The sequence below is a fragment of the Helobdella robusta genome, assembly GCF_000326865.2.
Source record: "Helobdella robusta unplaced genomic scaffold HELROscaffold_43, whole genome shotgun sequence".
NCBI classification, from domain to species: domain Eukaryota; kingdom Metazoa; phylum Annelida; class Clitellata; order Rhynchobdellida; family Glossiphoniidae; genus Helobdella; species Helobdella robusta.
In genome coordinates this window covers 653,495-677,843 of record NW_008705028.1, presented here as the reverse complement: position 1 = coordinate 677,843, position 24,349 = coordinate 653,495, and the positions used below count along the sequence as shown (strand labels likewise).

Here is a 24,349-nt window from a genome sequence, read left to right as displayed (position 1 = left end):
CTTCTGGATCATACTCTTCAACGACTGGTTACATCCTTCCACCACTCCTGCCGCTTCCGGATGTTCCGGTGTATTGAATCGAGGACTACATCCCAAATTTTGAAGCAAAGCCTGCGTTATACCACTCGTGAAGTTAGTACCCCGATCGGAACTGATGACCCTTGGTATAGAGTAAGTCATAAATATCTGCAACAGCACCTCACAGGTCGCTTTGGCAGTAATGTGCCTTATCGGGTATGCCATGGGCCATCTAGTGAAGAGATCCACCACAACTGAGGCGTAATTATATCTTGGTTTGGGTCCGCTTTCCGTTGATATCATCGGCCCAATACAATCCATTACCAGATGGGAAAACGGTACCTCCTCCTTCCTGGAAATGGGAGTTATGGGAGTTCTTTCTGTTATCCTGACCGGGTTTCTCAGTTGGCATATTTGACAAAAGTGACAATATCTTCGTATCTTCTCACACATTTCCGGAAACCAAAAGCTAAGGGCCACCCTTTGTCTTGTAGACTTAGCAGTCATGTGTCCAGCAAACGGTTTATCATGTCCCATTTCCATCACTATCTGAAGCCTGGCTGCCGGCAAACACAACTGTTTCACTTTATAACCCAATACTTTTTCTTGGTGGTATAAAATGTCATCTTCGATAAAAAAATTCTTTTTTTTCATCTTCGCCCACTCCCAACGATTTTTGAGCGTCTGACATTTACGTTGTTCTTGAAGGAATTTTTCCTTTTCCAGCGTACAGCCACCTTCCACACTCTCTTCATCATCTTCATCTCTAACATTACATTTATTATTCTTCATCGTCGCATCTTCCTGACTACCATCATTATCATGAACATCCGCCTCTTCATCATCGACCAATCGGCCACCATCGCTACCAACCCTTGCTTCCCCTGACCGACTGACCAACGTTACCAGCATCATCTGCCTGATCAACATTACCAACATTACGTTCTATCTTCTCATCCTCCTCACCATCAACGTCGTGATCCTCATCACCATCAACACTGCTGGCATCCAAATTACAATTATTAATTCCACTGACTTCATCATCTTTCTCCTCATCAACCTCATGATCATCAACTATATCTACAATACCACTGCCATCTATTTTACAATTTTATTTTCATTAACTAGTTCATTCCCAACCTTATCTAACATACTGCTGCCATCTATTTTACCATTATTAATATCGTAGTTATTGTAAGCTACTTCCAATCTAACATTGATCTTCGTATTATCACCATTATTGTTGTGAGTACCTTTACTGCTAATATTGTCGTCGCTGCTATTGCTGTCGTTGCCATTGTGGGAAGTACTTTCTTTACCACTGTTGTTAGATATCAATTTACCACTGGCGTTGCTGTGGTCGTTGCTACTGTTGTGAGCTACTTCATATCGTCCAACATTACTTTTATTGTTATTACTATTATTGTTGTGAACTGTATATGCACCAGCTTTGTTAACCTCATGTGATCTAACAATGCTTTCATCATTACACTTATCATCATTTTCACTGACACGACGTTTGGCTGCATCAACACCATCACGCCTATCAGATCGTCCACACCTCTCCTGACGTGGTATCTGGAGGCTATCAGGGTTGTAGAACGTCAAGGTGCTCTCATTCCCCAACTTGATTGGTGTGATATTCTTGGTCATTTCTAGTTTCACGGCAGATACCACATACTGTTCTGCCATCTTCAACAATTCCACCACCTTGGGTGTAATAATTAACTGTTCGCTGGCATTAGGTACCACTGCACACCATACTCGTACAGCGGAGGCAATACTTTCGCCTTCATCAGGGTTATAGGCCATCATTACCCATGCACCATCTACTTCTGTCGTTGGTCCATTCCATCCCTTGATCCTCAAACGTTCCCCTCTGGGTATGTTTAACTTGTGACATAAGTCTTGAGAGATTCCACATACTTCTGCTCCACTATCTACCAATGCTGCACAGGTCGGACCAGCTTGAATTTTAACCCGAAAAATGGTCTTTTGAGGTATTTTTCAGCCTCTATGGTCCCAGGAGTAATACTTGGTTTCTTCAACTCCTTTGTGGCCTGAGACATAGCAGTGACCTGGCATTTCATGAGCTTTTTGATGGGGTTATGATTTGTTTTCTGGGTACAAAATTTAGCAAGATATCTCCGACTACCACAGTGATAACAACCTACCTTTGATATTGATCCTTTTACAACCTCTTTGTTGAGCCATTTGGGATCTGTTCCGGGACGTACAGCCGTTTGGAGTGGTTTATAGCCTGGGGCTACATTACTAAACAGTCTCATGTTCATGTTGGCCTCATATATCTCCACAACATTGGCCAGACGTTCGTGGGTTAACCATTTCTCACCTTCCTGAGCTAATACATGTTCCAACAAGATTTTGGCAACAATTCCTTCATTCGGTCCACGACTAGCAATGAAAGTGCTTGATCCAACGTTTCAACCTTCCGACTTTGTAAATAGAATCGGAGATTTCGATGTAGTCTCGATGCAAATGCAGGATATGTCTCATCATGTGCCTTCCGAGCCAAAAAGAATTCATCGCGGAGTTTCATCGAACAAAAACGACAATAACGTATGATCTGTAGTTTTATTACTTCATAATTTAGATAATCATCAGTTTTAATCTCATTTAGTACTGTCTTCATCTTCATTTCCAAATTAGCCAGTAACAGATCTGCTCGCAATTCCTCACTAACTCGATGGCTGTCAAATATTCCTTCGATCCTCTGAAAATATGCTGCAATTTCACGGGGATCCATAGGACACATTCCTAACATTGGACTGATTCTACGGCTTATACAAGCAGTATGGTCTCCTTGCTGAGCATTATTATTCTGACTCCTCAACTGTATGTCAGCTTTTCTACGTTCCCTCATATCTTCCTCCATCAACTTTAATTTCCATCTTACTTCTTCAGCTGCTGCTTCTTCTGCTCGTCTTTCAGCTCTTTCCGCTGCTTGTTCTCTGCGTCGTTCCTCCTTTTCTGCTGCTTCCATCATAATCCGAATTTGAGTTGCCTGCACGGGATCCAACGTTATCTCCTCATCACCCTCTTTCATGCCTTTGTCTTTCGACCGTAAATTGTGGGCCATCTTTACCAACTTTACCAAGTTGTGTCCGTTTTGTATCCTCGTCAATGAAAATTACTCACCGGCAATTGACAAACGCCAACTCTTACCACTGGCGCTTTCTATTCTTCCTGTTGACAGAATCCACTGCCGCTTTCTGTCCTTCTTCTTGACAGAATCCCATTTCTGACACCAAATGTAGCGGGTTCTTAGCGGCAAGGTTGAGACGTAGACACAAATCAATAAAAAATTTTATTATTTTTTTCTACAATAAAATTAACCAACTCTACCAACCAATTTTCTACAATAAAATTAACCAACTCTACCAACTAATTTCTACAATAAAATAAACTTTCTTTCTGTCTGACGAGACCGGCCTTTATTTACACGACGCGCCGTCCTACCCCTCAGCAATAATATAATTAAATGATGTGGCGATCAACATCTACCCTTGAACCGTGACATATATAATGATCTGATGAATGTTACTTATATACATATTATGGAGCCCCGGCATGTACATCTATTCTGTTGTTTGTATTATTATTATTATTATGGGCGTGCCCCATAACGGGACGCTGCCGTGTTCACAAGGTGCCTCCATTTCACATATTATTAGTAGGCACCATTGAACATCAATCCTGCTTTCAGGTACACACTGTTGCAACATATCAACCTGAAGCATCAGGTTCTTGGTCTTGTTGCTTTCAAGAGGTATTTCAAGTTTCTGGGAATCTGTTAAAATTTATTTTTCATGCCTTATCCTTTCATCATTTTTCTCCATGCTTGAACCTTCCTTACTCTGCTTTTTATTTTCCTTTATAATCTCGTTATAGTTTTATAATATTGACCTAAATGTCATTTTCTGCGCCTGTCAGGTTATAATTTTTTATGAAAACTAGAAAAAACATTTTTCATCCACTAGTCTGAAACTTGTCACATGCTACAATATTTTTAATATTTTTGCTTTTTTAAAGTAAATAATGTTGATGAAAAAACATTAAAGCGTCTAACTTTTTAAAACTTAAAAATTGAACTGAGAAATGGTTATAAAAAGAAATTGAAAATTTGAAAGCTTATTAAAGAAACGGTAGTAAAATATTATATCTGGATATGCAGATTTTTTTTAACTCATACAATTTGTTGTGGTTTCTTATGTCTTCACAATGAGCAAGAAATTATGTAAGTGATTATTGCTTGATGCAGTTAATTCTACGCCATTTATTGTTGAATGCTTATCTTTAAATATAATTTTAATAGAAATTTTATTAACATAAGCCGTTGTATATCATTGGATACAGTTGGGATGAAGTTCATTATTCGAAGATGGCTTCCTATTACAGCAGACATACTTTCTTCTTTGATGTTCATCCTCCCTTTGGCAAAGTTTATTCAACTTTTTTCGTTAATTATACTTTTTAAATTAAACCTATTTTTTATCAATACTCAACAATTAGATCGCCGATAACAAAACTCATCTCTGAAAGCATTGGCATTAGTATTTCTGGAAATATTGCCAGCAATACCAGTGCCAATACATTTTTTGTTGAAACGGTGCCACACAAAAATGTGTTTAAAAAAATTATTTTTACCAACAGTAAAGCTTTCAGTAGTTAATTTAACATAGATTGCATAAAAGTGTGTTCATAACGATAATTTTGAACCCGATGAGTCATTAACTCTTGATTCTTATCCATGCTGAAGAACCATTAGAAACGATATTATCGTAATAGTATGCACAAATACATAAAATTGAACGATATAAAAAGGGCAAATGATTGCAAGCAAAATATGTTTGTGTAGATATTGTATGTACGTGTTAGAAAGACTAAGGAAGAACAAAAATGTCTAAGACAATACAAGTCAGATGAACCTATAGATAGCTATAAAACCTATCTAACTGTATCATTTCTATATCAATGCTGGAATCCCATATTTATCAATTGAAAAAGCTCTTAACTTTTTTTGAAAGTTGTAATGCCCATTTCAAAAATATATTTAATTGATATATTGATGCCCAGAGGTAATGGTATCGGATATTGTTTTGTCTCTAAAAAATATCGGCAATATCTAGTTTGATAAAAGAATCGCCGACATCCCCAGCTACACTGAAAAAGTATTGCTGACACAATATTGGCAATATTTTCATATTGACAACTATGAATATAACTGTGTGAAATTATTGATTAAAATTTAAATAATGTTACATACTTAATATTTGAACAAAAATAAAATTTTATACGCGTTTCCTTTAGTGATTTTGGGATTAATTTATAAACCCAGTAGTGAACGTCTTATTATGTGTCTTGGTGTTGTTACCGGCTAGTCATCTTGTAACAAGTCTCGCACGAGAATCTTAAAGGTTTTTGGATGGCAAAAATTAAATTAGTCTCATTATATCATTAAAATTGTTCATTAGTCCGGAGATATGCCATCACATTAGAATGTATGAAAGCATTAAAGCCATTTTGCTGCTTGTATTAAGAAAGATATAGTGACCTCAATATAATTTATGGCTTATTTGGCTTTATAGTTGAGACTCATTTATTCCCAAAATTAATTTATATGAATGCCAGTCGTAATAATACTACATGTTATCGTGCTTATAATAAATCTTCTAAAATCTGAAGAAAGCTTATCATCACAAGATTTCGGATTTTTTCAAAATATTTTGAATAGCACATAAAATTATTTTTCAAATGATTAGTTGTTTCTTATCAGATGCTGATATGTGGACTGATTCATATGAGTGGACACAATAATAGCATCTTTAACGAAAATTCATTAGAATTCCATCCCGAGTTCCCATACTCCACACTAAGATGCGTTAGTTTCATATTCTTATCTGATATTTAATTCATTGCAATTGCAATTAATTTGGATCATTAGTTGGTAGAAAATTCTATCACAGATGAATTTATTCATAAATTTAACAATAATTGAACAGTTCAGTGCGTTGATATCCTCACTAATGATCGTCATGGTTGCGTATGATGTCTATATCGTGACGTCATCATTAAGGACATCCCTCCTTTCTGCCTGCCTCATAATCTTTGGTTGGTTGGTTGGTTGGTTGGATGATTAGTTGGTTGGCTGGCTGGTTTCATTCTGCTTCAACTACACTTTTTCCGTTAAGTTGAATATTTATTGATATATTTTAAAAACATAAATAAATGTTTACATTTAAATATATGTGAATAATATTTTAAAATATACAATGACTGTTTGTAGTATGATTTTTGTTAGAGATGCTATGCGTTACGTTACTTATTTCCTTTTCTTAAATTTTTCTTGATTGTTAAAGGATTGTTTTCCATTTCGGCAGCCCAATTTTGATACAAGTACAATTCTTAGTATTGGAAATGATTGTGTTACTTGATTGACAGATGTTTCCGTTCTGGTCATGAATCGACTCATCACTTTGGAACCTCTGCTCTACTTTTTTACAGCATTATCCATCACTTTCTTCTTACATTCCATTCCTTACAAGTGAGTAACGCTGAGCATGCTGGAATGTTTGTCACTGTGTTTAACGATGGTCAATTTTTTAATTTTATCAAAAGCAATTTTTTGAAAATTTGATTATTTGAATCTTCCAGACTTTATATACTCGTTTAATGTTTCACTAACAATGAATGTTATAAATTATTAGCACACTTCTTCACATTTTCGAGGTTTCGAGGGTTTGTGGAATAATTTTGTGATTCGAGAAATTCAATACAGACACTAAAAAGATGAATAAATCAAATTGAATGAATGGTAACTCGTTCCTTCCAGTTTCATGTTAATGTAGGGAGTCAGTTCTTAACTGTCAAACTCGTTAGCTTTACGCCAGGCCCCATCTAACAGATCAAATCAATTAGTCAATCAATCAATTAGCTCTATTTTCGCGATGTTCAACAGCGCTCCTCAATGAATTTTGCAAACAGAGGGGTCTTGAGATCCGCTCTGAACTTTGTAAGTGATGGAGAAGTAGTCAGAGATGTAAGTAGAAAGTTCCAAAGAAAAGGGCCAGAAAAAGCAAATGCGGATTTAGCAAAAGAGTATTTAACACGAGTTAAGAATAAGTGAGAACAAGAAGACGATCGTAAAACTGGGGCGTTTAGGTTCAATTAATATATCTGATAAATACTTAGGAAATAATTTAGATTGACGTGCAAATTTTAAAAATTATTCTATATTTTATAGGTAACCAGTGCAAGAGAACAAGATATGGAGATATATGAGAAAAGAAAGGGGCACTAGCAACTAGACGAACAGCAGAGTTAAAAGCTTTACTTAAAGGATAGAGTGTAGAATCAGGAAGACCATAGTAGAACGAGTTACCATAATCAATCCTAGATAACAAGAAGGAAAAGAGTGGGATCGTCAAGAAAAGGCAAAAGTTTTTTTATTTTACTTACAGGAAAGTTAGAACTTCTAGCAACACTATTATTCTGGGAAGAAAGAGACATACTAGAATCAAAGATAAAGCCTAGACTACGAAACGTAAGAAACATCAAAAGTTCATCATCATCAGATAAGCCAGACTGAACCAATCTTTATGTTATGCGATCTTATTGTTTGGCGACCTTACGCTGGCGGTCTTTTCACCGGACGCCCACTGTAATGTAGCATAATATCGGATTTGTTTATCAAAGCCGTTTCTTTGAATAAACAGGTGTCTGTGTCTCGAAGATACAAAATAGAACACTAAGATCTGCCTTACCTTTCTTAACAGTTTTTCATTTTTTGACACGTTATCTCTATCGCGGAAGCGTCCTCGGACTTCATAATTCTGACATCTTCAACTCGCTTCACAGTTTCTTCTGTCTCACATTGTTGGTAAAACGTTCTAGACTTGTTCTAAAAATATTTCTTTAAGTCATAGCATCATATTTAGTTTATTAGATATAAAACCTAATAAGAATCGGAATTCGACCGGCACTAACTGCCTTCCAAATGATTTCGTTATCTCTCTTCTACAACAGTAGTATTTGTTTTATTCCTGTTAATTGGTCATATTCCTAACTGTTGAGCCAACATGTTTTGCAACTTTTTGTTCCATTGCTCGGGGTTCAATAGAATTAGGCCACTGTTACTGTAATTCTTATTTCAAGATGGCTCGTGGTTGCATGCAATAATCTCGTGTCTATGTTTGTTGTGTCGAACAATTTAATGAAGATGCATTAATGATGAATAATGCGAAGAACGTTACATTGTGATGCAACTTCTGCAGGAAATCATTCAATGGAGTGACATTATCATGCACGTTCGCAACAGGAGTCTCATTGGGACTTCTTAACAGGTTCACTTTGATCACTTATTTACGTGGGAATTTTTGTCACTTGTTTTTTTTTACATATGTGGTGTGATTTTTTTGCATTTTCAATTCCATTTCGTAAGTGAAATTCTCAGGCACTTCTATTCTACGTATATTGATTTCAACATGCCAGGTTATGGTGGAGGTGATGATTTGATGCCACAATCAATTATGATATAAATAGATAACATCATGACAGTGTTGATTATAATTTAGAGGTCCATGATGATTTTAAATAATATGTTAGCATTAAAATTTTGATAATCTACAAAAGCACAAAGCATGTTGGTTTGCTGACGTGGATTTTTCTCTTAATTTTAACTTTGTGGATTCTCTTGAACATGTTGTCGGATCCATTAACATCATTGGTTTGCTCTTATTGTTTTTTTTCAATATTTTAAATACTCATTTTTGTTGATTCTTGATGTTTACAAATTTATCAACAATTTACTAAAAACATTTGGATCAAAAAGTTGCTTATGTAGAAATTCATAAACAAAATTAGTGCAATCAACTTTTGTCAACTACTTCGTGCAGTGCAATTATATATTGGAAAATGAAATCCACATTAAAAAGCTGAAGAATGGTTTGAGATTTTGAAATGGGATTATGAATGCTGGCTTTCTGAAAAGATTGTTCATTATAAAAAGGTTGAATGCAACCTTTTAATGTCTGCTGAGTCAATGTTTGAGAAAAATGAATAAACTTGCAGGTTTTTCTATAAGTTAGGAAGATGTGGTACAACTTAACTGAAAACACTGAGATCGTAGATGCATTTTTAATGAAACAAGGAAAGAAGTTTTGAATTTTTGGTAAATCTGTTTTGTTGTTTAGGGGCTTATGTTTTTGTATAAGTTTACAGAGTGTAATGATTCAAAAGACAACATTTGGTCGTTCAAATGTCTCATGTGTATTGGTCAGAATAAAAGTTTATCAAATGATGTAGTTGACCGTCTTTAATTTTATTTTTAATTTATTAAACTGTCAGATTTTGACTGTCAGTATATTAAAATATTGATGAATGATGAAAGAGAGAAAGCAGTAACTGAAATTTGGTGTAATGTAAAGGCTGTCTGTGATGTGAGAAGGTCTGATGTTTGCATGCTGGTATGGCGACGAAATGGAAGAGGTAGTTTATTTTATTTTAAAAGTGGAAAACACAACGCGCTGAAGATGAAAGGTTTTGTGACAAATTTAAACTGAAGCAGTGAAGGTGATAATGAGATGGGGTTGCGTGGAGTAAACCAGTGTTAAGAAGAAGTTAAAGGAAGAGAGAGCTTGGATAATTCGTATTTCACTGCAAATGATTAGAGAACTAAACGTATTAGAATATAGTGGAAGTTATATTTCTTGGAAACTTTGATTAAAACAGAGCAAAAAATGTCTTGTTTAGAGAGTTGCTTTGTTAACATTGAAAAAACTTTTTAAAAACTTAAATTGGTGTTTGTAGTGCCAAAAGTTATTTTATGTTACTCATCCGTGCGTAGTTATGGTTTATTATGAAATACGTTTATTCAAAATATTTTGCATTACATTGATAGAATTTAAAAATATTATCACAACTGTTTCTCTTGTAGAAGAGAGTAGCTGTAACCACCGCCTTGTGTGTAACCACGTATGTCATCGTCCCCATCATCATCTACACATTTCTGTTCCATCTGCATTTCAAAATTCTCTACAAAAGGTTCGTTGTACTGGTCATTCACTGATTCCATCATCTATGATCATTTTCATTAGTGTGTCAAGGTTATATTGGTGGAAACTGAAGTTGTCGTATTTAAAAAAGTTTGATGTAGAATACTTTATATGTACTACGATTACAAGATATTCTCAACCTATTTTGTTTGTTTGTAATTGTTATAAACGCTGTGGCCATGTTCGAATTCAGAAAAGGCTGCCCATCATATGCAAAAGTGTGATGCGACGATTCTTACTGTGTTTGCATGCATGTATTGAATTTGTGGCCCCATTTGTTCATGTTGTGTTTTTTGATATGGTTTTGAATTAAAAATGAATTAGAAAATGTATATCCAATGTTGTCTCTTACGGTAGTTGTTTGCAGAAATTTATCAATTTATCATTTGTGATGGTAATAACAATTTAAGCAAGATTCGTTTTGAATAACTTGTGCATGCATGGAACTTCAGTGGACCAGACGATGCCATGTTCTCCCCTTCTTTTCAATCCTCCCTCCTCTACAATCGACACCAAAATATTTCAACTTCTTGTAAGAATTCATTATTGTTCCTCTTCATTCATTAGTTTTCATTACTATTTTCTCACTCTTGTTCAGTTCAATTTTTTTCAGATCTGTAACATCAACAAATTCAAAATAGTTAATTATGTTCACATACACACATGAGGTGCATCCCTATATACTGTTGTGGGATTGTAAACGTCTTTTTTGACATTTATTCATCCATCGCAACTCTTCCAGTATAAACAATTTTTATATTCATTCAGAAATCAAATTTACTATCATCTTGTTAAATATTTCACTCTAAATATTTGTTTTTGTATACACTTTTGCTCTATGGCCCAGTGTCAATTTATTGCAAATTCTTAGTAGGGTTTTTAGTTTTTATCAAGTAGAACATTTTGTGATTGTTAGCAAACGCACGCGGTTTAAGCATTGTGAAATAATGCACCGTGCATTCATTTGTAGGAAAATTGAAATCCATTTGCATTCAAACCTGGTCACTGCTCGATTGTTTGCCGGACGACATTGTGAGATTTTTGCTTCCTCTGTGAGCAAACAGTCTTGCATTAAAGACATTATTTATTTATATTTTGTTATTTATCCATTAAGTTTTAATTGACCCAGTTATAACATATGGTTCCGATGTTGTTCTGAAAAATGCAAAAGGTGCTTCCCTTAGCTTCCGACACGCGGATAGTCATCATCATCTCAATAGAGTGGTTCGTCTTTCCTATGCATTGACAGTTTTGTAAGATTAAAGTGAAGTCATGCGTTTTATAGGTAACGTCACTCAATTTGGATGGAGAGCATTTGTGGTCGTTTGAAACCATATTTGATGATGCAGGACCCCACAGTGACATTTTTAATGCGTTCAAAAGCAATAAAAACCGATTTGTGGAAAATGGCCACATCGTCAGATTGAAACATAAAAAGTTGGTGTTCATTTATTGTCTTCGTGTATAAATGTGATTGGTCATAATATTACAACAGTGAAGCACTGCGTTGTTTTTTTTTCCAAAATATTTATTTGCGATATGTAAATAAATTTAAAGCTTATGGGCAGTGAATCATGTTGAAATGTTTATATAACTGCTGACGCCCAATATGTTTTAAAAAGTCTCCAATGAAAGTGTTGCTCAAGAATCATTAAGATTTAAAATCAGGAATTTTCAATTAGGGGCAAATATAGAAACCCTAACCAAGTTGAGGACAAACGCTGAAACGCACCATCCACAATTTAGTGCCTCTATTCTTCGAGGTCATTTAAATTTGTAAACCAAGTAGCTTTATGTGTCTTTGCATCACTTCATTTGAAGTCAAGCTTTTTACTACTTGGCTTGTTCTCATTATTTCTTTTTCGCTCGAGAAAACCATTTCAACTTTTTTTTTCTCATCCCTTCTGGTTTTTTTGATAATTCATGAAGCGACACGTTTTTTTATAACATTTAAAAAGTTAAATATTTTTATTTGTTATACTTGTTAAATGATTAGGTAATGGCAAGATAATAATCTATCTGAAGATCAGTTAGTTTGTTTAAAAAATGTATCCAGTTTTTAAAAATATTTGTCATTAAGCAGCTCTAACTGAAATGAGTTGAACATGTCGTGTAATTTCTCGTTCATTTCATTCGCAGTTGTACAACTTTGTTGTTGAGATTTTTATGGCATCAATATCGACAAAACATGTTCAACATTTCAAGGAGCCAATTGTATTTGAGAATATCTGCAGACCAACAACGGCAACAGTCACCACCGCTCCAAGGATGCAACAAAGCAATATTTCTGCAGGTTAGAACGTTTCTGCTTTTTATAATTTTTTTTACTTTCCATCGGCACCTGCTTCATTCTTTTTATCTGCTTTTTGGTGGTAAGATTTCATTTTTCAGATTTCATTGGCAAACAATTTCATGATCATCTGATTTGATTCCCGCTTAGCATGCATTTTGACAACGAAAACTAAAAAGGAAGAAACGTTGATAATGAAATGAAATGATTTTTTATTCAACAACAATTCCAAATAAATAGAAAATAATTGTTAGGATGATTGAGATAAAATGCAAAATTTATCGATAATAATAGTGTCGGTAATAACAGAAAGTTTGTCCAACTTTGAGTTACCTCTTTGCTTCATTTCAATTTTCTTTTTTTTTATTTCTTTTTTATAAATATCGAGGGCATTTGAAAGCAACTCTTTCCAGCATTTAATTCCTCGGGATTATAAAACTCAGAAACGGTTATATTAAATTTAACATTATCGAAGCAATTAACATTATTCAACAAACAATAAAATTTCGGAAATTTGTAATGCTTTGGTCGCCATGTTAGCATAGAAAAATTTATATATATATATATATATATAATTATGCACTTACACAAACGAATTAAGTTAGTTTATACTCTAATTCAAACATGCCAGCTGAAGTAAGTGTGAGCTCGTGTTTGATTTTCCTTTCAGTCTTCTTTTAACATTGTCGACTGGAAGATGCGATTCTTAATTACTTGCAATGTTTACAATAAAATTATCATAAAAACATTGCCATCATGGAGTTTGTCACATGATTCACGAGGCTTCTTTTTCATTTCCTTATCTTTTTTCAATATTTTATGCAAATTTCCTATTCTGAATGGTCGCACTGTTCTTGTAGCTTTTACGTTCATATCTTCATTCAGACTCTTATTAATGACTTGTAAAAAAAACTTCTAAAAAAAAGTGCGCTTTTCGATATTAGATTGAGCTGATAATATTTTAACCATTTACTTCACTGAGTGCCAAAAAGTTCTTTGCTGCAGTTCAAATCTTTTCCTTAATAAATTTGAAGTTGGTATAGATATCAACTTTCTGCGCATGATGACCATATTTTAAAATCAATTCTATAAGGTTTAGCTCTTATAAACAATTTCGTATTGAATTAGCCAAAATATGGAACAATAGATTCATCAATACTTATTTTATCATGCCGCGCTCTAAATTTTGTCAAACTAGCATTTAACAAGTTATACAATGTCTGAAAAATTTGCAGTTTTATTGCCAATTTCCAAATTTTGATTATCTACTATATGTAAATATTTTTTTTTATATCCATAAATCGGTTTTTGCAGAGAGATTTGGAGACAACAGATTCTCTCAGATCAGGTTGATTGCTCCAATAATCTGTTTCATTTGGAAGCAAATTGCAGTTTGACCAAGGGTTAACAAACTATGGCCCGCGAGCGAAAAATGACATTGTGACCACAAACACCCCAAAAAAGGTCGCCAGCGCGACATTATGACCCAAAAATGTCACCAGCAAATCAACATCTCAATTACCCCTAGTTAGACAATAATTAAATCCCCATCGATCTGTTCATTTCATCATAATCCATTATTAAACTTCTATCATTTTTGTCACGATTGGCCTATAAAAGATTAAAAGATTTTGTTCAACAATCAAAAATATCATTTGGTCATCAAAAAATTGCTGCCATATCTTAAAAGGGGTTATGAATATTAATTCTTTATGAGAACCAGCAAGCCTTTCCAGAGAAGAAACTTTAGATAGAGGATTTGAAAAATCCACCTTTTTTCCATTTTTTCGCGTTTGCTAACTTGAAATTTTATTTTCGTTTCAACTGTATCATCTGAGTCTGTGTCGCTCAATGAAAAAAATTCCACTTCAGCTCCACTTGCTTTCTCCAAAATGGCTATGTTGTCAGGAACTTTTTCAACATCTTAGTTCAAAGCTGGCACCTATTGAGGGTGTGTGAATAAAAATTGACCCAGGACCATCATGGAATTCAACTTTTTCTAAAGTGCCACAAAGACTGCTTTTGCAGAATTCCGACTGTAAATATTTTTGACATCCATCTTTGCTTTTTTAAATCATTTTGTATTGATACATTTTCAAAAACAAATTAAATTTCATTTATTTATGTTTCCGATAATTTCAGAAAGTTACCGAAATTACAGGCTGGATTGAGGAAAGGAAAAGGCACTAGGGTTCACATTGCAAACATAAGTTTTTAAACATTTAAGTTTGGACATTCATTCAACCAATAAAATTCAAACTAATACCGTGAATGAATGATAGAAAATTATAGAAAAAATTCTAAGGTGTAGAATTTTGAGGTATTTGTAATGCAAATTTCAATTTCAAATTTCCGGAAATTATTGCATAAATAGCTCGTTCACATCAACCTAATTTGACGATGATGAGATTGTAAAGTGGTCCGCGTAGCTCATTACTTGGACGTTAGGTGGGGGTGTATGACAGGTATGTTTCTGATGTAGGCATTAAAAAGGGCAGGAGAGATTACGAAGCCTTGAGGTACTCCTGTGTGAATGGTTCTAACGAATGAAGTGGTGTTGTGGAAATGGGTTTTGCATTGTCGGTTATGTAGGTAGTTGGAAATCCATCTGGCGAGATAGATTGATGTGGATTGATTGATGATTTTGAGTAGGGTGAGGTAGCTGAGTCAAAAACTTTGGTGACGCCGAGTGCAACGACAATATATAGACAAGAAGGTAATTCGTACATATTGATTAATGTTGATTTTTATTCCCGTCATTTCTTCGTGTTTTTCAACCAACGTCGTATCTTCGGTTTTTTTTCAAATCACGTCTGATCTTCGGGCTTTTTTTCAAATCATGTTGGATCTTCGGTTTTTTTCAAATCACGTCCGATCTTCGTTTTTTTCAAATCACGTCGGGTGTTTGATTTTTTTCAAATCACTTCGAAATCACTAATTGGTGGTATATTTGGGTACCAACGTTTCACTTTAGTAGTCGGTTCATAGAATGGACAAATTAAATTATGTGTTCATAATAATTTTTATTATCTAAACACTATCTCATATTCTATAATCAAGACCGAAGACCGAAGTGTAAAAAAAAACAGAAAACTAGTAATATAAAATAATATACATTTGAACATAATTTTAACAAAATTAAATATTTAAATGGTTCATAATTATAAAATAATTAATAATACAAATATTTAGTTCCATGAACTGTCCACGAACTAAAAATTGTATTTAACTACACATTATTATGTCCTGCAGTTTGCATATCTCAGTTGAAAATATCGTTGATGTTTATTGTATGTTTGAAGAAAATATTATGTCATGTATGTCATGTTATACATATATATATATATATATATATATATATATATATATATAAGATATTTTATTTCATCAAATCAACCAATGAAATCAGAAAGGTGAAATCAATAAAAGGAAATGATCTGGAAATCGAAAAGAACAGTTTATAATAATGATAAATAAGCAGATTTAAGCAAATAAAAAATTTAAAGTAGTGAGAAATGAGCATATTTAAAACAAAAGCAAAACTGGCTTATACAAATTTTTAGCATGACGTTTGTAATTGCTTAAACATTGGTTACACTTATTTCAACATTATGAAGTATTTTGCATACCTAAATTATGGACAGTCACAAAATGACAAATAAGAATTATGTTTATACAATCGTATACACATGACTATACTTGCGTGTCTACGCACGTATACTTATGATGAAAAACAATGAATAATATATAATGCAAATTGTAGTTAATCATAAAACATATATACACACCCAAACATATATGTTGTTGATATTTCAAAGTAATTCTAATATTTCAAATTGATTCGAAATATAAAGCATAATAGTGCTTTAACAAACCTCGAAATTTGAATTTTATGTGAAGCAGTTCATGAAAATACCATTTCCTTAAACATGCCATGCACGTACACTCACCCATGCGCACAAAAATACATACGTGCAGTGCACACATACTCATTACCACATACTCATACGAACACAAGCACTCCTCCATACACACGCACATATGTAACCACATACACATACACTTAGACACGCACACGACATTCATACCACGTGCCACACGCATACATTTTGCCCGTACATGCCAACGTAACATCTACGTAAACGTAGCCTCTACACACATTACAGCTTAACCCACCACATTCACACATGATGCAAACAAGCATACTTGTAACACACACATAACTCATACATGACAGTTACATGTACATACTTTCCCAGATAACTAGATGGTGGTGTCGGGATCTAATTTTGTTAAGAAATTACTTAGCCTACACTTAAAAAGTTGTAGGTTTTTAATTTCATATAAATGAGGAGGAAGCAGATGGTACTTGATGAAAATAATTTAATATGGGTTCTATGCGTGTAAAAGAATTGAGCATGTCTTGCATGGGTAGATAACTTAGAATTGCCTGTTGTGTAAAGGTTGTCTAGAGGAGTTTGAAGAAGTTTGTTAATAAATTTGAAAACAAGTATGACTTTGAAATAACAATATATAAACTTTAATGGTAGAATATTATTTTTTGCAAAAAAGGGTTTAGTATGGGCAAAAGGATCAGTATTGTAGATAAGACGTATTGAGCGTTCTTGAGAGAGCGTAATGTTGTACAAGTATCTTTTTGGACTGTTTCCCCATAAAGTTATGCAGTAGGTAAGATGAGGATAAATAAATGCGTAGTATAAGTTTAGTAGACTGGGAAAGTTTGTATTTTATTTTGTAGAAAATTCCAATTAGTTTATTGACTTTTTGGGAAGTTGATTGCAGATGGCAGTCCCATAAGAAATTATCTGTTATATTGACGCCTAAAAATTTAGTAAAACGAGTACGATTAGTTGAATTATTGTTAAGCAGCAAGTTTTAATCTTGGACTTGGTTAGTTAAAATTTTGGGACCAAAAATTATATAAGAGCATTGGGACCAACTGGGGAATTTTGGGACCAAAAATTATATGAGAGCATTTACAATGATTTAGCAGTAGTTTATTTGCCAGAAACCAGTTGGAAAATCCTGATAATTTTTGATTGATGGTGTCTCGACAGTTGTTGATGTCGTCTGATGTAAACAAAATGTTCGTATCGTCGGCAAATTGTACACATTTGGCTAATGGTGAGACGTCACAGAGGTCATTGATATAGACTAAAAATAAAAAAGGACCTAATATGGATCTTTGAGGAATTTCATTCTGGACATAGGTTTTATTTGATTTGCAGTTGTCGATGGAAACATATTGAGAGCGCAAAGAAAGATAGCTCACTAACCAGTTGGAAGCGATTCCCCTCACACCATACCAATCAAGTTTTTTTTTATAGTATGTTATGGTCGTTGACATCAAATGAAAGATCCAGAAATAGGCCAACAGACAGTTTTTTACTGTTCATACCATTTAGAATGTGTTGAGTAAGGTCAAGAATAGCATGCTCCGTTGAATGCTTAGCCAGGAAGCCGTATTGGCTGCTACATATAATGTTGTTGAGATTGAATTAAGAATATAATCTTATATACATTACGGTTGAGTTGGGATAACATTAGGTTTATTATTTTCCAAGTTGGCAGTTTTAAAGAAGTTGTTTTCAACATTAAAATTTGACAACAAACTTATTTGGTTTTTTAAAACTTGTATATCATGTTTATTAGCTTCAATTATATTATTTATGCGCACCTGTTGAGAGTGTACAATTTCTCTAATTTCGTTTTTTAAATTAACAAAATTCAAGTTTGCTATACTTTCTAACTTTGGAATTTCTGCCATGTTATAGCTGACAAATATTGAACATTTTGTCCAACATATTGTTAATTTTCAGGCATTTAAAAAGCGAGAAACATTCGAGTAATTTGTCCTTTTTTGTGTTCCCGCGCATTTGTAGTTTGTCGTTGTTGTCCAGTTTTAAACTTTCAATATCACTTTTCAACAATTTAATTGCAGTAGTAATATCCTCGTTTGTGTATTGCATTGTTTATGGAAGTTTTGTTTCACTCTTTCTATCTCCTGTTACTAATCTTGCCAACAACCATTGTGAGTTCCTTTACCATTCTGACCACCTCTTAGTTACCTATATCCATATTAGGGGCATGTTGTTGCAGGGTGGCGGGGGGTTGGGTCTGCACAGCGGTCATGTCCTGAGAGATTGTCAAGGTCGACGATATAGTTTGTGTGGGTTTTTTCGTTTGTTTGGGTAGACAATCAGTGGGGACTTCTGGATCCTCCAACTGATTATCCTGTCCATATTTTCTTTCATTTTTGTCTTTATCTCCCTCATCAGAGACACCCGTGGCAATTTATTCCATTCCCCTAAATTCCCTCATCACCTCTTCAATAATCCTTTCTTCTAGATGCGTCTTATTGCGCCTGAAATTACTAATAAATCTAAGAATATCATCCATTGGTATTCTTGCCAAATTGTTGTTTTTACTGGTTAGCCAATGCTTATTGGTATGTTCCTTAATGGTTTCAACCGCATTAAGTGTAGTTTCTAGGTAGTACCTCTCAATGACAGCCTCTTGTTTTTTTTTAAAAAAACATCTTCTTTGCTTCATAGTCAGATTGGGCAATACCATTGATATTAATCTTCCTTATACCCGCCACAAATGCGTTTCTATACAGTTCTTTATCATGGCTAGCCATTTGATGATTTAATTTAATTATTGCTATAAGGCTCTTACCTACTATTATAGTCTCCTCCCATCAATCAATCAATCTTCGTTTAGCGTCCAGAGACCCAGTTCCCCGAGGTAGGACGTTGTTTTCTTTGCCATCAATTTTTTGCGCCAAATTAGACGATCACTTGTGTCCATTTCATTTAAATTAAGAGCTTTCATGTCTTGCTCGATTGTTTGCGACCAGGACTTCATTGGACGGCCTTTGGGACGTGTGCCAGGTACTTCAACATCTGCAAGAGAAGTTATGGCACTGTTTCCACTTCGTTTGACATGACCATGACCAAATCACCGCAAACGATACGATACGATACTTTTTTATTTGCTTCTAAAAAATTAACAAAAAAAGAATAGAAGACAGGATGATTATGATCAAGTTATCATGTAACTCATCTAGCATAGCCACCTTGCAAATAGTTTAAAAAAAATAAATAAAAAACCAGTCTGATATAATACAAAGTGATCAAAATAAAAAAAATGAAATTATTTCTGTAATCTAAATCACTACAAAAAAAAATCATAATTATTACCAGTTTTTACAATAATTAAAAAAATACAATAGAAAATTGTCATTATAAACAAAAGTCATCACCATCAGCACCACCACCACCAAACCATCACCACGATCCTCATCACCATCGCCATCATTAACATGTAAATCGCTAAACACCATCACCACCACCACCAAACATCTCCGTCACCACCACCAAACATCCTCATCTCCACAACCATCACTACAATCCCCATCACCATTATTAACATGCAAAACGCCAGACACCATCAGCACCACCACCACCAATCATCCTCGTTACCACCATCATCATCACTTTTGTCATCACCATCATTAACATATAATTTTATCAATATAAATCACTTAAACAAGGTTATATTGTTTTGTTAATTAAAATTGCCTTTAGCTTTTTCTTGAAAATATTCAGTCTTGCATCCAAAATAGTGTTCAAGTTATATTTAGCTAATAAATTATTCCATATTCGCGGACCATTACAGAAAATATGAAAAAACAAAATGTTTGTTTTAGACTTGTTACACTTGATCATATTATGATATCTATTATTCGAGAAAAATTTATAATAATCACCAAAAATAGGTGGTAATAATCCTGCTTGTTGTTTGAAAACAAATATTGAACAAAAATATCTGTGAAGATCAATAAAATTTAAGCTATTTGTCAACGGAAACAATGATTTAGTTGAGTCATAAAACTTTGCATGGGTAACAATTCTCATAGCTTTTTTCATCAAACGTTGTAATGGTAATGTTAACGAAGGATATGTCGACGCCCAGATGATGTTGCCTTATACAAGATGAGGTAGACATATTGAATTGTACAGTAAAATCAATGATCTCTTAGGTAAGTAAAATTTAACTCTATTGATTACACTTGGCTATTTTAGTAGTTACACAACTTATATGCAGTTTAAAAGTTAACTTGCTGTCTATATTTACACCCAAAAAGTTTGTTGATTTACTTTCAATTACATCTTGATTCAATTACAATTACGTGGTTGCCAATATTCGTTCTTTATATCATTTAAATCAGCACGACGCAGGATTTCGGTAGATTTGATGTGTTCCTTCAGACTAATTTGTTGCATCCATCTATGCATAGTCTCCTCCAATGTTTTGTTCTTCAACTGGTTATCATTTCTATCTTTCTCTTGTTCTTCATTTTTCGATCTATTTCTTAATTTATCATCAATTAATTTATTTAATTTAGTCATTATAAATTCCAAATTGTCATCATTTAAATTATTTCTAAAGATCTTACCATTATCATTATAATTACCATTAAAATTATTATTACCATTCCCATTATCATTACCATTATTTATTTTCCTATTACCTTCATTATTATATTTATTATTATTATACCGATAATTATTTTGCCTAGTACCTCAAGATCCAGAGTTTTTTCTAAAATATCCATTACCGTTATAATTATCATAGCCTTTATAATTTTTATTATTGTTACCATTATAATTGTTATAACCTCTATAACCCTTATTATTATCTCTATTGTTACCATTAAACCTTCTATCATTATTCCAAAATTTGTTAAACCTATAGTTCCCTTCATCATTATTACTATGATTATTTCTTCTTGTATAATTACCCCTATTAAAACTTTCGTTGTCTTGTCTATCATATATCCATCTGTCCTCATCTTTCTCCATTGTGACCCTTACCTAGGCTAGGTTTTGCAGAAGAAGTTGGTTTTTAGTACTCAACAAATCAAGGCAAGAACAGCGGGTACGGTATCAATTTTCATCAAACGTAAACCAGCAATAAATATTCCAGCAATAAATATTCAACTAAATAATACCAATATATATATGTTGATTAACACTGATTAACACGGGTGGTCGACAAGGAACAACCAAGTCATTGATTGATTCATTTTGTTGATAAATATGACATAGATTTTATTTCAGTTTTCTGTTCTGTTTTCATTACTGCTGTATATTGAATTTGTGAGAGCGCTGTTAAGAGATGTTCATCTATAATTACACTGAGCAACAAAAAAAATTTTTGAGGAAATTTCCTAATTTTTTACAACTGATTTATGATAATTTGGCACCGCTGAGTCCGAAAATGACATCCGTTTCTCTAGGTCAGGTCCAGTTTTTCTGCTAAGTTAAATGTTTATTTTATTTTATTTGTGAATAAATCAGTAAAATTTTTGTGCCATAATCGGTTTATTTCTATGAACATTTCTCATTCGGAATTGGTTTCAAAGAGAAAAAAGCGTTCTGAAACACAGTACCTTAAGTAAGGGTCATTAATGTTCGTCATTGTTAAGAATTTAGGGCTGGAACTTCCGTTTATTGGATACCCTGGAATGCTCAGCATCTGGGATGTCTCTCTTTAGAGTCCAGCAGTAATCAGCCATCATGACGGCATTCCAACGTCCCTGATACCTGGTCTCCATCTCCTTCATCTCCTGGTGGAATCTCTCTCCCTGCTCGTCGCTCATTGATCCAAGATTCTCAGGAAAACGATCCATATGTGAAAATAGATAATGCAGTTTGATGCTCATGTTGCATCCGAGTTTTTTGAAAGCAGTCACCATATTGTTGACAAGTTCAGCATAGTTTCTGGCCTTGTTGTTGCCAAGGAAGTTTTTCACAGCGAGAACAAAAGCATTCCATGCTTCCTGTTCTACTTTGTTCATTGACTTTTCAAACTCTGGATCTCTGATGAGCCGACGGATTTGAGGACCGTCAAAGATACCAGCTTTTAACTTCACTATGGTTACTCCCGGAAATGTCTGGCACATGTAATTGAAGCAGCCACCTTCCTTGTCTAGAGCTTTTGTGAACTGCTTGATCAAGCCAAGCTTGATGTGCAGTGGTGGGAAGAGTATCCTGTCTCTGTCCACCAGAGGGCTGTTGATAACGTTATTTGCTCTGCAAGGCACTAGTTCCTCTCGCACAGGCCAGTCCTTCTTCGTGTAATGGTGAGCAGTGTCCCTACTGTCCCACATGCACAGAAAACATGGGTATTTGGTGAACCCGGATTGTTGCCCCAACAAAAAATTCACCATCTTCAGGTCGACACAAATAACCCACTTATGCTGATCATAACGAATCATCTCCAGCACATACTTCACCGCTTCATACTTCTCCTTCAGTTTAGTAGAGTGAGCAAGGGGCACAGAGGCAAACTGGTTGCCGTTGTGCAGTAGAACACATTTCAGTGACCGCTTGCTGCTGTCAATGAACAGTCTCCAGTCTTCGGGCTTGTACTGCGGCACTCCCAGGTGGTGCAGAAGCTGTGCAATATCTGTGCAGTACACCAAGTCCTGCACCTCCGAGAAAAATTGGAGGTACTCTTGATGCTTGTTGCGGTACAGGGTGATGCGAGCACAGCCAGAGAGGAGGTTTTTTTTTTCAATCTGGATGCCAACAGTTCAGCAGAGGCCTTTGACAAGCTGAGGTCGCGAACTAGATCATTTAGCTCCTGTTGGGAAAAAAGCTGTGGAGTTTCATCGTCAACAACTGGCCATTCTTCTTCTGTTTCCTGATCTTCATCACTGGAGGATTCGTCATCACTGATGTCTTGAAGTTTGTGAAACACAGGTACTGGAATATCATCACAATGAGCTACAGGACGACGTGCGGATTGCAAATCAGGATACTCGAGGCTGCTTCGGTTCTTTCTGTTTATCCCAGTCAGATCGATGCTACAGAAGTAGCAGTCAGTGTCATGGTTTCTCTGCTCCCGCCAAACCATGGAAATTTCAAACTTCAGACACGTCTTCTTGCCCTTGGTCCACTGACGCAGATACACGGTACAAGCCTTGCATACCATGTGTGGCGCCCAATCTTTATCCTGGTCACCAAGTTTAATACCAAAATAAGCATGGTAAGCACGCTTTATGAAACATGTGACTTGATTCCTGTTATGAACAAGTGTGTATTCACCGCAGATATAGCAAAATACGTCGGGTTTATTTTTACAAGATCTACTCTTGGAAGCCATGTCGTTCGCTTGCGATTCGTTTGCAACTGATACCTATACTAATGCAATCTGCTATATGGCTCAGATTTGGAAAATGCTGACGTAACTATCCATAGTTATACACAGCCTCGTCCGGGCATGTCTGCGATTGTCTGATCACGTGACTGTAGTTACGTGATTTAATGCATTGAACGTGTGTGTGTGTGTGTGTGCATAGGGGAAACATAAAAATACCAATTAATTAAAAATTGCAAATTCCTCATAGTGATGAAGTGATTAAGAACAAAGCATCACATACAGCGAAAATACCTGGGACTGTACACAAAAAAGTGAAAATGAAGATATGGCCATAGCTTAGAAAGTTGACCTGATCTAGAAAAACCAATGTGATATTTGGATTCAGGACATCAAAATTTCCATAAATCAGCCGAAAGACCTTAGGAAATTTTTTGGGTGTTGACCAGTGTAAAAGGCACTGTATAAATTTTCTAATAATAATAATTATTATTATTATTATATATATATAAATATATGTATATATATACTTATACATATATAAAGATATAAAGTATAATATATAAAGATATAAAGTAAAAAATTAATCAAATAAAGCTGTTCCAATAATTTTAAGAATATGATGGCTGCATGCTAAAAACAAGAGATGTTTATTAAAGGATTTCTGAATTATTGTTATAGTACCAGTATGAATGCCAGTATTAGAACTTGTTGGGTTTACGGAAAATTCATCGTGGAAAGTTCATCGTGGGAAAATTTATCGTGGAAAATTCATCGC

The 24,349-nt window shown here is 34.5% G+C and overlaps 3 protein-coding genes across 3 annotated transcripts; all 3 read right to left on the bottom strand.

The window, feature by feature from the left end:
* Positions 1 to 883: 883 nt before the first annotated feature.
* On the bottom strand, positions 884 to 3,118 carry HELRODRAFT_177554 (hypothetical protein; the record flags this gene model as incomplete). The annotated part of the gene is made up of 5 exons (XM_009025729.1): positions 884 to 1,116; positions 1,173 to 1,911; positions 1,983 to 2,111; positions 2,193 to 2,416; positions 2,476 to 3,118. 5 exons carry the CDS (start codon positions 3,116 to 3,118, stop codon positions 884 to 886), a joined length of 1,968 nt encoding a protein of 655 aa, XP_009023977.1.
* A 15,344-nt stretch (positions 3,119 to 18,462) lies between these two features.
* On the bottom strand, positions 18,463 to 21,269 carry HELRODRAFT_177553 (hypothetical protein; the record flags this gene model as incomplete). Its single annotated transcript, XM_009025728.1, has 3 exons — positions 18,463 to 18,537; positions 18,727 to 18,917; positions 21,086 to 21,269. 3 exons carry the CDS (start codon positions 21,267 to 21,269, stop codon positions 18,463 to 18,465), a joined length of 450 nt encoding a protein of 149 aa, XP_009023976.1.
* A 629-nt stretch (positions 21,270 to 21,898) lies between these two features.
* On the bottom strand, positions 21,899 to 23,577 carry HELRODRAFT_177552 (hypothetical protein; the record flags this gene model as incomplete). The annotated part of the gene is made up of 2 exons (XM_009025727.1): positions 21,899 to 22,990; positions 23,041 to 23,577. The coding sequence occupies 2 exons, from the start codon at positions 23,575 to 23,577 to the stop codon at positions 21,899 to 21,901; spliced, it is 1,629 nt and encodes a 542-aa protein (XP_009023975.1).
* Positions 23,578 to 24,349: the final 772 nt, after the last annotated feature.